The sequence below is a fragment of the Pristis pectinata genome, chromosome X (assembly GCF_009764475.1).
Source record: "Pristis pectinata isolate sPriPec2 chromosome X, sPriPec2.1.pri, whole genome shotgun sequence".
Lineage (NCBI taxonomy): Eukaryota > Metazoa > Chordata > Chondrichthyes > Rhinopristiformes > Pristidae > Pristis > Pristis pectinata.
In genome coordinates, this window is record NC_067450.1 from 9,202,176 (window position 1) to 9,214,988 (window position 12,813).

Genomic DNA, 12,813 nt, shown 5'->3' on the forward strand with positions numbered 1-12,813 from the left:
AAATGTCGTGAAATTTGTTGTTTTGTGGCAGCAGTGCAGTGCAAGGCATAAAAATTACTATAAGTTACCCCTAAATAAATAAATAGTGCGTAAAAGGAATAATGAGGAAGTGTTCATGGACCGTTCAGAAATCTGACGGTGGAGGGGAAGAAGCTGTTCCTAAGTCGTAGAGTGTGGGTCTTCAGGCTCCTGCACCTCCTCCCTGATGGTAGTAACGTGAAGGGGGTGTGTCCTGGATGGTGAGGGTCCTTAGTGATGGATACCGCCTTTTTGAGGCACCACCTCTTGAAGATGTCCTCGATGGTGGGGAGGTTTGAGCCTGTGATGGAGCTGGCTGAGTCTACAACCCTCTGTAGCCTCTTTCAATCCTGCACATTGGAGCCTCTATACCAGGCGGTGATGCAACCAGTCAGAATGCTCTCCACCAAACATCTGTAGAAATTTGCAAGAGTCTTTGGTGACAGACCAAATCTCCTCAAACTCCTAATGAAGTAGAGCTGCTGGCGTGCCTTCCTTGTGATTGCATCAATGTGTTGGGCCCAGGATAGATCTTCTGAGATGCTGACGCCCAGGAACTTGAAGCTGCTCACCCTTTCTACCGCTGACCCCTCAATGATGACTGGTGCGTGTTCTCCCGACTTCCCCTTCCTGAAGTCCATGATCAGTTCCTTGGTCTCGCTGACGTTGAGTGCAAGGTTGTTGTTGCGACACCACTCAACCAGCCGATCTATCTCACTCCTGTACACGTCCTCGTTGCCATCTGAGATTCTGCCAACAGCAGTGGTGTCATCAGAGAATTTATAGAGTCCTTTTAGAGTTCTTTGAAGAGGTAAGCAAAAAGGATGATGAGGGTAGGGCAGTGGATGTTGTCCATTTGGACTGTAGCAAGGCCTTCAACAAGGTCCCACATGGCAGGCTGGTCTGGAAGGTGAGGTCCCATGGAATCCAGGGAGAGCTCCTTAGGTGGATTCAAAATTGGCTCGGAGTTAGGAAGCAGAGGGTGGTGGTTGGAGGTTGTTTCTCTGAATGGAGACCGGTGACTAGTGTGCCACAGGGGTTGGTGTTGGGATCCTTGTTATTCGTTATTTGTATTAATGATTTGGATGCGAATGTACAAGACTCAATCAGTAAGGTTGCAGATGACACCGAATTAGGAGGTGTTATTGATAGTGAAGAAGGTTACCATAGATTATAGGAGGATCTTGATCAGTTAGGGAAACGGGCCGAGGAGTGGCAAATGGACTTCAATACAGATAAGTGTGAGGTGATGCATTTTGGAAAGTCAAACCAGTGCAGGACTTGTACTATGAATGGTAGGGCACTAGGGAGTGTAATGGAACAGAGGGACCTCGGAGTACAAGTGCACAGTTTGTTGAAAGCAGCGTCACAGGTAGACAGGGTGGTGAAAAAGGTGTTTAGCACACTGGCCTTCATCAATCAGGGCATCAAGTACAGGAGTTGGGACATCATGTTGCAGTTGTACAAGTCGATGGTGAGGCTACACTTGAGTACTGTGTATAGTCTTGGTCGCTCTGTTATAGGAAAGATGTGGTTAAACTGGAAAGAGTGCAGAGAAGATTTACGAGGATGTTGCCAGGACTAGAGGGCCTGAGTTATAGGGAGAGGTTGGCCAGGCTAGGTCTTTAGTCCCTGAATGAGGAAACCTGGTGTTTCCCACAACGTGCTGGTCATCCAAGTGGTGAAGACATTAATGTTCTGAGCTAGTGGGCATAAGAGGGCATCACAAATGAGCACCCCTATCCTAAAGACTGTCGATCGTAAAATAATAATCAAACGAACTTCATTTCAGAAAGAAACTGAGTTAACATTTCAGGCTGAAGACAAATACATGTGGGGAATGGAGAGAGAGTTTCCACAGATGCTGCCTGACCTGCTGAGTATTTCCAGCATTTTCTGTTTTTGTTTCAGATTTCCAGCATCTGCAGGCTTTTGATTTTCATTTTTGATGCTAAGCTCTAAAAGCCAACTTCATAAAGCAGATCAGCCAAATCACATTGCATAAGGTTATTTGCTGGTGTTGCATGCTGTGTGTGATTGCAAGTTACAGCTGGCGTAATGCTGTGCTGGTTATTACACCTGATTATGATGGCATTGCCGTGTGAAGCATAATAACTTTGTGTGATGGATGGTAGCATTGCAGCTGCTCTTTCTGTGGCATCTCCACATCGCACATATACCATTTAATTTTGGCTGTCTGCAGGACTGGTATTTTGAATGTCTAAAAACTACAGCAGAAGGCTTGGTGTTTTATATGTAACCCAGTGTTAAGCATTCTGTGCAGATGGCCATGATACAGAATTCATGACCTGAAGGTAATTCAATCACAAGAATGCACAAGGACACAACAAAATAGGGGCAGGAGGAGGCCACTCGGCCCTTCAAACCTGCCCCACCGTTCACTATGGTCATGACTGATCTGCCCCAGACCTCAACTTCTCTTCTGTGCCAGTTCCCCATAACACCTCAATGTCCCAACCATTTGACAAATTATCTACCTCTACTTTAAACATATCCAATGATCCGGCCTCCACAACCCTCCGGGTCAGAGAATTCCAGAGATTCACCACCCTCTGAGAGAAGAGACTTCTACACACCTTGATTTGAAATGACCTCCCCTTATAACTATGTTCCCTTGTTCAAGACTCTCCCACCAGTGAAAACATTCTGACATCTACCCTGTCAAAGCCTCCTTGGGATCTGGTATGTCTGAATAAGATCACCCCTCTGTCTTCTAAACTCTAAGGAATACAGACCCAATCTGTTTAGCAGCTCCTGATAGGACAACCCTCTCATCTTATTGTGTGCAGTTCTGGTCGCTCCATTACAGGAAGGGTGTGGAGGCTTTGGAGTGGGTGCAGAAGAGGTTCACCAGGATAAAGCCTGGATTAGAGGGTTATGTGCTATAAGGAGAGGTTGGACAAACTTGGGTTGTTCTCTCTGGAGAGGCGGAGGCTGAGGGCAGACCTGATAGAGGTTTATAAGGTTATGAGAGGCATAGATAGAGTAGACAGCCGGTATATTTTTCCCAGGGTAGAAATGTCAAGTACTAGAGGACATCCATTTAAGGTGAGAGCGGGAAAGTTTAAAGGAGATGTGCGGAGCAAGTTTTTACACAGAGAGTGGTGGGTGTCTGGAATGCACTGCCGGGGTGGTGTTGGAGGCAGATCTGATAGAGGGGTTTAAGAGGCTGTTAGACACATGAATATGCAGGGAATGGAGGGACATGATTCACGTGCAGGCAGAAGATATTTAGTTTAATTTGGCATCATGTTTGGCGCAGACATGGTGGGACGGAGGACCTGCTCCTGTGCTGTGCTGTTCTATGTTCTATCCCAGGAGTTAGCCAGTAAATCTCCCTTGGACTGTCTCCAATGCTACTGTATCCGTTCTTAGGTATTGAGTAGATTCACCAGAGAAAATAACATTGGAGGGGTTTGGGGACAGAGCTGGAAAATTGAACTGACTGGATTCTGCTTCCAGAGAGCCAGCATAGGATTGACGGGTCGGATGGCCTACTTCTGTGAAAAGGACCGATGATTTCTCGTCCTTTTTACACAAAGGAAGTCTCCTCTTTCTCTTCGACGTGCTAGAAATTATACAAAAGTTTTATATTTTTTAATGTGATAGTTTTTGAGCCGGTTTTGTGCTTGTTGACTTCGATCCATCTCCCGGATGGGAAGCAACTGATCCCTCGATCCCGAGAATCCATTTTCACCCCATAAACTTGTTTATGAATCCAGAATAGAAACTTATGACCATCACCAATCAACAGCGACATTGCACCAGTTATTCATGTGTTAATTTTATGTCACTTTGAGTGGCTCAGTATTGAGCAGTGATCTATAAAGGTCACTGCCAGCGGAGGGAAATCGACATCGTTTTCAGGTCCAACTTTATTAAAGGCGATGTCAGGGTTCCAGTGAGAGACAGACACACAGAGAAAGATAATTCAAACAATTATGAAAAGAATTATTCAAATAAATATGCCAGATAATTCAAAATCGACAGATCAATTTATTGTCAGTGGTTTCAACACAAAATACAGGGGAATTGTAATATGCTGATGATTTTTGAAAATCAGTAGTACTATTTAAGAAACACACAACAGAATACAATAATCGTCACCTTAAAAAGCGGACTGAGCGAGTTAAAATATAAACGCCCGCGGTATCTGACGGAGCACCGCGTTCACTTAACAATCTACCACTTCCTACGGTGCCGCGAACCAATTGGATTTTAAGCAGGTTAACAAATAGAGTCTGGAAGGATGTCAAGCATCTGCCCAGCAATGGCAGCAGCAGTCCTCCCAACCCTAACGTCTCCTTTTCACGGCTGCAGAGACCTTTAAACTTGGGAGAAGTTATCTGTTCAGGACAGAGTGTCTGCCAAGTTTACACCTTGCTCCTTCCCGTGGTTCAAGCTTCACTTGAAACGTAACTTCAACTCCTGCCCGGTTCTTGAAAGGTTTCCGCTCTTGCCTGAGCTTTCTCGGTTTGCGAGAACGGCGCGACCCATGCGAGGTGATCCAATGGGAATGGGGTAGAGACTGGAAGGCGGTGGGAAGGGGCATCTGCAGGATTTTGGGGTTAAATGGTGTACACTTTCAAAGAGCTAGCACGGGTGCGACGGCTGAATGGCCTTCGTTTGAGCCAGACAGCCCATTATATACGGAGGATTGCAGGCATTCTAACTTTGGGATATGATTCACAACTCAATACCAGGAGAAAGCTTTCAAAGCAGCTAAATATATACCGTGGCATGAATCATGTCAACATTTGTCTTAAACCGAGTACTTATCTTCAGAACTCTGCACGGAAACAGGCGCGCTAGAGTATGGTACATTTTGATTCAACGCGACCATCTGAGAGCGCCTGGTAATCCTTTCCACAATCTTTATTTCATTTTCTAAGCCACTGGGGCACTTCACGGCCAACAGATACATTGTCCGTATCTTCCCCACACCCCAAACACACACCGCAACACCGCGAACAAACTTTTTAAAACTCAGTCTCGCTCTTACAAAGCTGTCTCGTTCCTGTGGATTTAAACACTCTACAAGGCAAGTTAATAGTCCTCCTTAGAGTCTAAAGTTCCATCGTCCTCTTTAGCAAGGACCATGATTTGTGGTCCTGGTCTTGGCTTTTGCTCCGAACCTTAGAAGGAGCCTATGATTATAGCCTCCACCTCTTTAGACGGTCTCCGCTCCTTCGCCAGGAGGTTAATCATACTCTCCGACTTGATGAGGAGGTTGCAGCCCAGGAAGAAAATACCGAAGATGACAGTGAGGGAGAGGACGCAGAGGACAGCGATCTGGACCACTTTCATGATGTAGAGGCTGCGCTCGTCCCGCGCGGCTGCCCCGACCGCGGCATCGCTCACAAGCCAGGTGTAATTACAGCAGGCGAGGACCGCCCGGGCAGCGGCAGCCTTCGCCGGGTAGGAATCGTTCATCGGCCAAGTAGAATTCATTCTTCGCAGGCGCCGAACTGCTGAGGAGGCGTTGTTTACTCGGCGTTACTTCGGGATTCTCGCCAGTGAAGACAAAATCAACAAGTGTGTTTTCTTGGGCTGAGCCAACCAATGAAACCTATCGCCTTGTCAGTTTCAACCAATGAAACCTATCGCCTTGTCAGTTTCACTGACTTCCAAGGGATTTTATACTAGTTTGGGTTAAACCATTTGTTTAATGGAGAGGGGTTCAATCCAACTCTACTGGCGGAAGGGTAGCTGCAGTCACCGGCCGGCTGTATCCCTGCTTTCAAAATGATGGTTCTGTACTCTGACTGCAGGATTATATGGTTTTAACCTCATGTCTCACATGGCACTACTTTCCGACCCACCTGCCCCACTCTCCACTCCCCTGGGGTGTGAGGTTCTGCCCAGGAGAGCGGAAGACTGGAAGACACGTGGCCGGCTGGGGTGGTGGGAAGGTGCCGCCTCTGATAACTCTTAACCCGAAGACAACTGCTGAACCTGTACAACGTGACATATGTACCAGTGTGTTCATGATTAGGGTAACTCTGACATTGATCATTGAGCCTGTACTTACAGCAGGACGTTAACGTGACTAATAATGACACCAGCATAGATCAAATGGAGGAAAGGAAATGCTGGGCGAGGCACGTGAGAAAGGATTCACAATGGAAGTAGAAACAGAACATGCTGGAAACACTCAGCAGGTCGGGCAGCATCTGTGGAGAGAGAAACGGGGTTAACGTTTCAGGTCGAAGACCTTTCCTCTGGATCAGAAGTTAGAAATACAGCTAATTTAAGTTGCAGAGAAGGGTGGCGGGGTGGAAGGAACAATGTCTGTGATAGGGTGGGCACCTGATCTGTCTGTAGGAGGTGTAAGTAGTAGGAGATGGGGGAACCACCATGCTGAAACTGTCAGATACACAACAGCAGTTGCTGAAATCTGAAATAAAAGACAAGTTCTGGAAATACTCAACAAATTAGAGGAATGTAAAGGCTGTGAAATGCAGGGCTATAGGACATGCTCAGCAGGTCAGGTTTTGCTAATGAACAGAGAAACACTGAGCCAGTTTCACAGATGAATATCCTGGCCCATTCTGATACAGACACAGAAAGTGAGTTACCTGAAGTTGTAGAATTTAATACCATCTGGAAGGCTGAAGTGTGCCCAGGCAGAAGATGAGATGCTGTTCCTCAGCCTTATGTTGAGCCTCATTATAACAGGGCAGGAAGCCACAGACAGAAAGGTCAGAGTTGGGAGTGGGATGGTGAATTAAAATGGCAGGCAACAGGTAGCTCAGCGTCACTCCCGTGGACTGAACACAGGTGCTCTGTGAAGCGGTCACCCAACTTGCATTTGGCTTCTCCAAGGTAGAGGAGACCACATTGTGAACACCAAATACAGTGGAGTAGATTGGAAGTGCCAGTGAATTACTGCTTCACCTGGAGGAAGTGTTTGGGTCCCTGGATGGTGGAAAGAGAAGAGGTGAAAGGACGGGTGTTGCATCTCGTGCTGTTGAATGGGAGAGAACTATCAGGCAGCTCACTGTCAATGATTCCCTTGCACTTCTTTAAAATAGTCCCATCAACAACAACAACATCCATTCAGCTCGCATCTTTGACATAACAAAGAAAACTTCTAAGACATTTCACAAGAGCATTACAAACAAAAATGAATACCGAGTCTGATATCAGGTTCAAGGTTTCCATGACCATTGAGACCCAATGAGATTGGAGTAAGCCATTGATTCTTGGCATAGCAATTTGATTTGATTTAAGTTTACCTTTTTTTTTCCCCTTAACAATATTGTTATTTTTCTTTATAAATCACAGTCCCTGAGTAATATTTAAATAATTTCAGCTTTGGTAAGTATTTAGCAAGCCCCAGAAGATGATTGTTGATAAAAGGCGATACAAGGGCAGATGGTCAAATAATCAGAATTTAAGGAGTGTCTTAAAAGAGCAGAGGAAAAGGTAAAGAGGTTTAAGGAGGGAGTTTCAGAAGTTAGAGCTTGGCAGCTGAAGGCATGGCCACTAATGGTGGGATGATTTAATTTGGGGATGTACAAGAGGTCGGAATTGGAGGGAGGCAGATATCTTGGAGGACTAGAGAAGACGGCAGGAATAGTGAGGGGAGAGCCATAGAGAGATTTGGAAACAAAGGTGAAAGCTCTGAATATGGCACTGTAGTGTAGCGGTTAGCATAACGCTTTACAGCGCCAGCGACCCGGGTTCAATTCCGGCCGCTGTCTGTAAGGAGTTTGTACGTTCTCCCCATGCCTGCGTGGGTTTCCTCCGGGTGCTCCGGTTTCCTCCCACATTCCAAAGACGTACGGGTGAGGAAGTTGTGGGCACGCTATGTTGGCGCTGGAAGCGTGGCGACACTTGCGGGCTGCCCCCTGAACACTCTACGCAAAAGATGCATTTCACTGTGTGTTTCAAAGTACATGTGACTAATAAAGAAATATTATAACATGCACCTGAGAGTACAGATGGGGGACAGGGCCTTGATGTAACATCTCATCCAAACAACAGCACTGTAGACAGTGCCAGGCTCCCTCCTCCTTCTCTGTAACCCGCCAAGATTTCTATGCAATTCCAATTATTCTGTACTGGGCAGTGTCAGAGTGGATCCTGAGTGGAGGTCTATGCAAGCACGTCCCATTAATCTACCTGAAGAAAACCATCTCTATCATACTGTTGACAGTGGAAATGTTCACAGTTCACATTCTGCAAATTTCAGTGGGTTTTAAATAGATTTAACTGAAAGAATGGGAGCTTGAAGCAAAATTGCATCAGGCCAGTTCAATTGTAATATCATGGTGTTAGGGCGGGAGGTTGTCAGATAGTGATAAACCAGGTCAAAATTTCCTTGTTCCTTTAGCTTCAAGCAAGGCTGCAGTCTGACTGTAACCAGTGTGAAGTAAAACACTTTCCTACTGATGCACTGGATCAGGACGCAATATCTTTTTAATGCTGAGCGAGTTATCTACTGGTGCCATTGGTTCATTGTTGACCAGCCGAGGAGAGACAGCACCACTGTCACGGCGAGCTCTGGGCAGACGGTTCCCCTGTCTGCAGCCCTGTGTCAGTCTCAAACCACAAGCGGCAGCAGGACAGTATTCTCCATCCTTATACTGTTGTGCCCTCTGCTGGAAAAGTGTCAACTCTACACCCTGCCAAGAAGTGCGGTGTCAAAATTGGTGGAAATGTTTCTCTTAAGACAGTTTAATGTGACTTCCTTTCACTTTTGGTCCACTGGTGTTTTGGCTTTCTCTCATGGTGTGGTTGTTATTAGTCAAGGAGTAAAAACAGGCTATTTTGACCAACCAATCCTCCTGCCTGATTTCAGCTCAACTTATCAGCATAACCTTCCATTCCTTTATCCTCCATATCCTAGACCTACCTTCCTTTAAATGGATCTCCAGGGCTCCCCAAACTCTTTTGTCAGACCACCCAAAACACACATTTGCCACATTATTATAAGTGTTGATTAAAAACTATTCATTCTTATAACTGAGCCCTTATAAGGTCCATCTCACCACCTGGTTCCCTGACTCGGTATAAAGAAATATTTCCTGAATTCATGTTGGATTTATTTGTGATTATCTTTTGCTTACGCAAGATGCATTGTTAGATTTAGATATAGAAGTTCCAGCATCAAAGGACAACATTTCATTCAGGCCAATAAAAGCAGAAAATGCTGGAAACACTCAGCAGGTCAGGCAGCATCTGTGGAGATAGAAGCAATTAATGTTTCAGGTTGAAGGCCCTTCATCAGGATGAGAAAGAGAAATAAAAAGGAAGTTTTAAGTTGCAGAGAAGGTGGCAGGAGAGGCGGATAGGACAAAGGGAATGTATGTGATGGGGTGAGACTAGGGTTGCCGGGGGGGATAAGTTGTAGGGGTCATACAGTCAATTGGGCTAATGGGGGTTGTGAGAAGGTGATAACACAGACAGGGATGTGTTGCTAATAGCAGGGCTGTGGAACACACTGAGCAGGTCAGGCAGTACTAACGCAGAGGAACACACTGAGCCAACATCACAGACGAATGACTTGCAGCAGAAATGGTCAGTCCTGATACAGACAGAGAAAGAGAGTTACCTGAAGCTGGAAAGTTCGCCATTGAGTCTGGAAGGCTGCAAGGTGCCCAGATGGAAGAAGAGGTGTTGTTCTTCAGGTTTAGGTTAGGCATGAGAACAGAACATAGAACAGTACATCACAGGAACAGGCCCCTCAGCCGACAATGTCTGTGCCAAACACAATGCCAATTACTAAACTAATTCTCTCCTGCCTGTACATGATCCACATCCCTCCGTTCCCTACATATTCATGTGTCTGTCTAAAAGCCTCTTAAACACCACAATCGTATCTGCCTCCACCACCACCCCTGGCAGCACATTCCAGGCACCCACCGCTCTCTGTGTAAAAACTTGCCCCACACATCTCCTTTAAATTTTTACCTCTCACCTTAAAGCTATGCCCTCTAGTACTTGACATTTCTACCCCGTGAAATAGATTCTGACTGTCAACCCTATCTATGCCTCTCATAATTTTATAATATTATAAACGTATGTTATTGTTACAACAGTAAAGAAGGCCACACATTTAGCTTCTATAGGTGGTTTTATTAATTTTGATGATCTGTGTGTGCAGAACTGTGGAATCCATTGGAATATAGCTTATATCCACTAGGATCAAAGTCAAAGTCGAGTTTATTGTCACATGCACAAGTACAAGTGTGCACAGGTGCAATGAAAAACTTACTTGCAGCAGCATCACAGGCACATGGCATTAGAGATCAGAAATTAGAGATTAGAGATTCACAATTTGCATAAATTATTTGTCTTCAGTAACGTGTTTAACATGAGGATTACACCTACTCCTGCTGACCTTGTTATGTTTTACATCTGCACAAAAAATTTGACACACGAGAATGTGTGGCTTCACAAACAGACAGCCCAGCTCACTTGGAATGTGAAAGCACATTTCACCTCCAAAGTTTCTAAAGGCCCCAGCCTTGATTCACAGAAAATATAACAATGATACCTACAGGGGAAAATCAGCTTCCAATCAAAGTAAATGAAAAACACAACGATGCTGGAGGAACTCAGCAGGCCAGGCTGCATCTGTGAAGAAAAGCAGGCGGTCAAAATTTCGGGTCAGGACCCTTCTTCAAGAAACGTTGACCGCCTGCTTTTCTCCTCAGATGTTGCCTGGCCTGCTGAGTTCCTTCAGCATCATCGTGTTTTTCATCTAGATTCCAGCATCTGCGAGTCCTTTGTTTCTCTTTTTCCAATCAAAGTAGTCAAAGGTGTTACAAATCTGAAATGCTGTAGAAACAGAGACTGCTGGAAACACTCAGGGGGTCAGGCAGCATCTGTGGAGGAGGGATAAAGTGAATGTTTCTGGTCGATCACTACCCATTGGAAGCAGAAGGTGTTAGTGGAGAGCAGGTTTGAAGCAAATACAGGGCCTGGAAGAAAGGAAAGCCTAGAGTGGGTGGTAGGATAGGTTAAAAATATGACAGTGCAGGTAAAAAGGGGACTGTAACTCATAGATTCAAAGTTATACAGCACAGATGCCTATCTAAGCTAATCCCATTTGCCTGCATTTGGCCCATGCCCCTCCAAACCTTTCCTATCCATGTACCTGTCCAAACGTTTTTTTGAACATTGTAATTGTACCCTCCTCTACCACTTCCTCGGGCAGCTCGTCCCACATACTGCCCTCTGTGTCAAAAACTTGCCCTTCAGATCCCCTTTAAATCTTTTCCCTCTCAATTTAAAACTGTGCCCTCTGGTTTTAGACTCCCCTACCCTGGGGAAAAGACTGTGACCATCCACCTTATCGATGCCCCTCGTGATTTTATAAACCTCTGTAAGGTCGCCCCTCAACTTCCTATGCTCCAGGGAGAAAAGTCTCAGCCTATCTAGCCTCTCCTGATAATTCAAGCCCTCTAGTCCAGGCAACATCTTTACGTATCTTTTCTGTGCCCTTTCTCACTTAATCATATCCTTCCTGTAGCGTGGCGACCAAAACTGCACTCAATACTCCAAGTGCGACCTAACCACGTATTTGTACAACTGTAACACGACGTCCCAACTCCTTCACTCAGTGCCTCGGCCGATGAAGGCAAGCATGCCGTACACCTTCTTCACCACTCTGCACGGTAGTGTAGCAGTTAGCGTAACGCTTTACAGTGCCAGCGACCTGGGTTCAATTCTGGCTGCTGTCTGTAAGGAGTTTGTACGTTCTCCCCGTGTCTGCGTGGGTTTCCTCCGGGTGCTCCGGTTTCCTCCCACGTTCCAAAGATGTACAGGTTAGGAAGTTGTGGGCATGCTATGTTGGTGCCGGAAGCCTGGCGACACTTTCGGGCTGCCCCCAGATCACTCTCCGCAAAGATGCATTTTGCTGTGTGTTTCGATGTGACTAATAAAAGATGTCTTACCTGTGTCGGCACTTTCAAAGAACTATGTACTTGTACCCAAGGTCTCGCTGTTCAATAACACTCCTTGAATGAAGGTCTAATTAACTCAGAGATAAACAAAACAGGAAGGTGGCTGTGGGAAGGAATGGCTCCATTTTATGGGACACTGGCACCAGTAGGATGGAAAATTAGCTCGGGACAGACTCAACCTGTGCCAGAGTGGGACCAGTGTCCCAGCACAAACCCGGCCCTTAGGTCCCCAATGCAACAAGGGCTAGAGAGTTCAGTGGCCCAGCGGTTTACTGGTGGTAAGTGCACTCCTGCTCTTCTGTCATAAGATGTTTGGTTTAATTAGTTAAACTCTGTGTAAATTTGGTGATCTCTGGTTCCTCTGTCAACATATACATAAACTTGCTAAACAACCTTCAGAAAAATTAACTATAGTAAAAACAGAATCTGCTGGAAACACTCAGCAGGTCAGGTGGCATCTGTGGGGAGAGATACAGAGGTAATGTTTCAGGTCGAGGACTTTTTGTCACAGGTTCATTGATGTGAAACGTTAGCTCTGAATTTCCACAGATGCTGCCTGCCTTGAAAAGGCTTCCTAGAAGCTTCTGTTTTTATTTCAGATTTTCAGCATTCACAGTATTTTGCTTTTGTTGATGGTTTAGAGGGTTTGAGCTATAAGGAGAGTTTGGACAAACCAGGGTTGTTTGCTCTGGAGCGGCGGAGGCTGAGGGGAGACCTGATAGAGGTTTATAAAATCATGAGAGGCACAGATAGAGTAGAGAGTCAGAATCTTTATCCCAGGGGTCGAAAAGTCTAATACTAGAGGGCAATGCATGTAAGGTGAGAGGGGAGAAAGTTTAAAGGAGATGTGCGGGGCAAG

At 45.7% G+C, this 12,813-nt stretch overlaps 1 protein-coding gene across 1 annotated transcript; it reads right to left on the reverse strand.

Moving 5' to 3' along the window:
* Nucleotides 1–4,072: 4,072 nt before the first annotated feature.
* LOC127567022 (protein reprimo A-like) lies at nucleotides 4,073–5,624 on the reverse strand. Its single transcript, XM_052009645.1, has one exon. It carries the CDS (start codon nucleotides 5,488–5,490, stop codon nucleotides 5,176–5,178), a length of 315 nt encoding a protein of 104 aa, XP_051865605.1. The 5' UTR covers nucleotides 5,491–5,624; the 3' UTR covers nucleotides 4,073–5,175.
* Nucleotides 5,625–12,813: the final 7,189 nt, after the last annotated feature.

Excerpts from the sequence above, each read along its gene's own strand:
- LOC127567022 (XM_052009645.1), bottom strand. The coding sequence starts at position 5,490 with ATGAATTCTACTTGGCCGATGAACGATTCCTACCCGGCGAAGGCTGCC.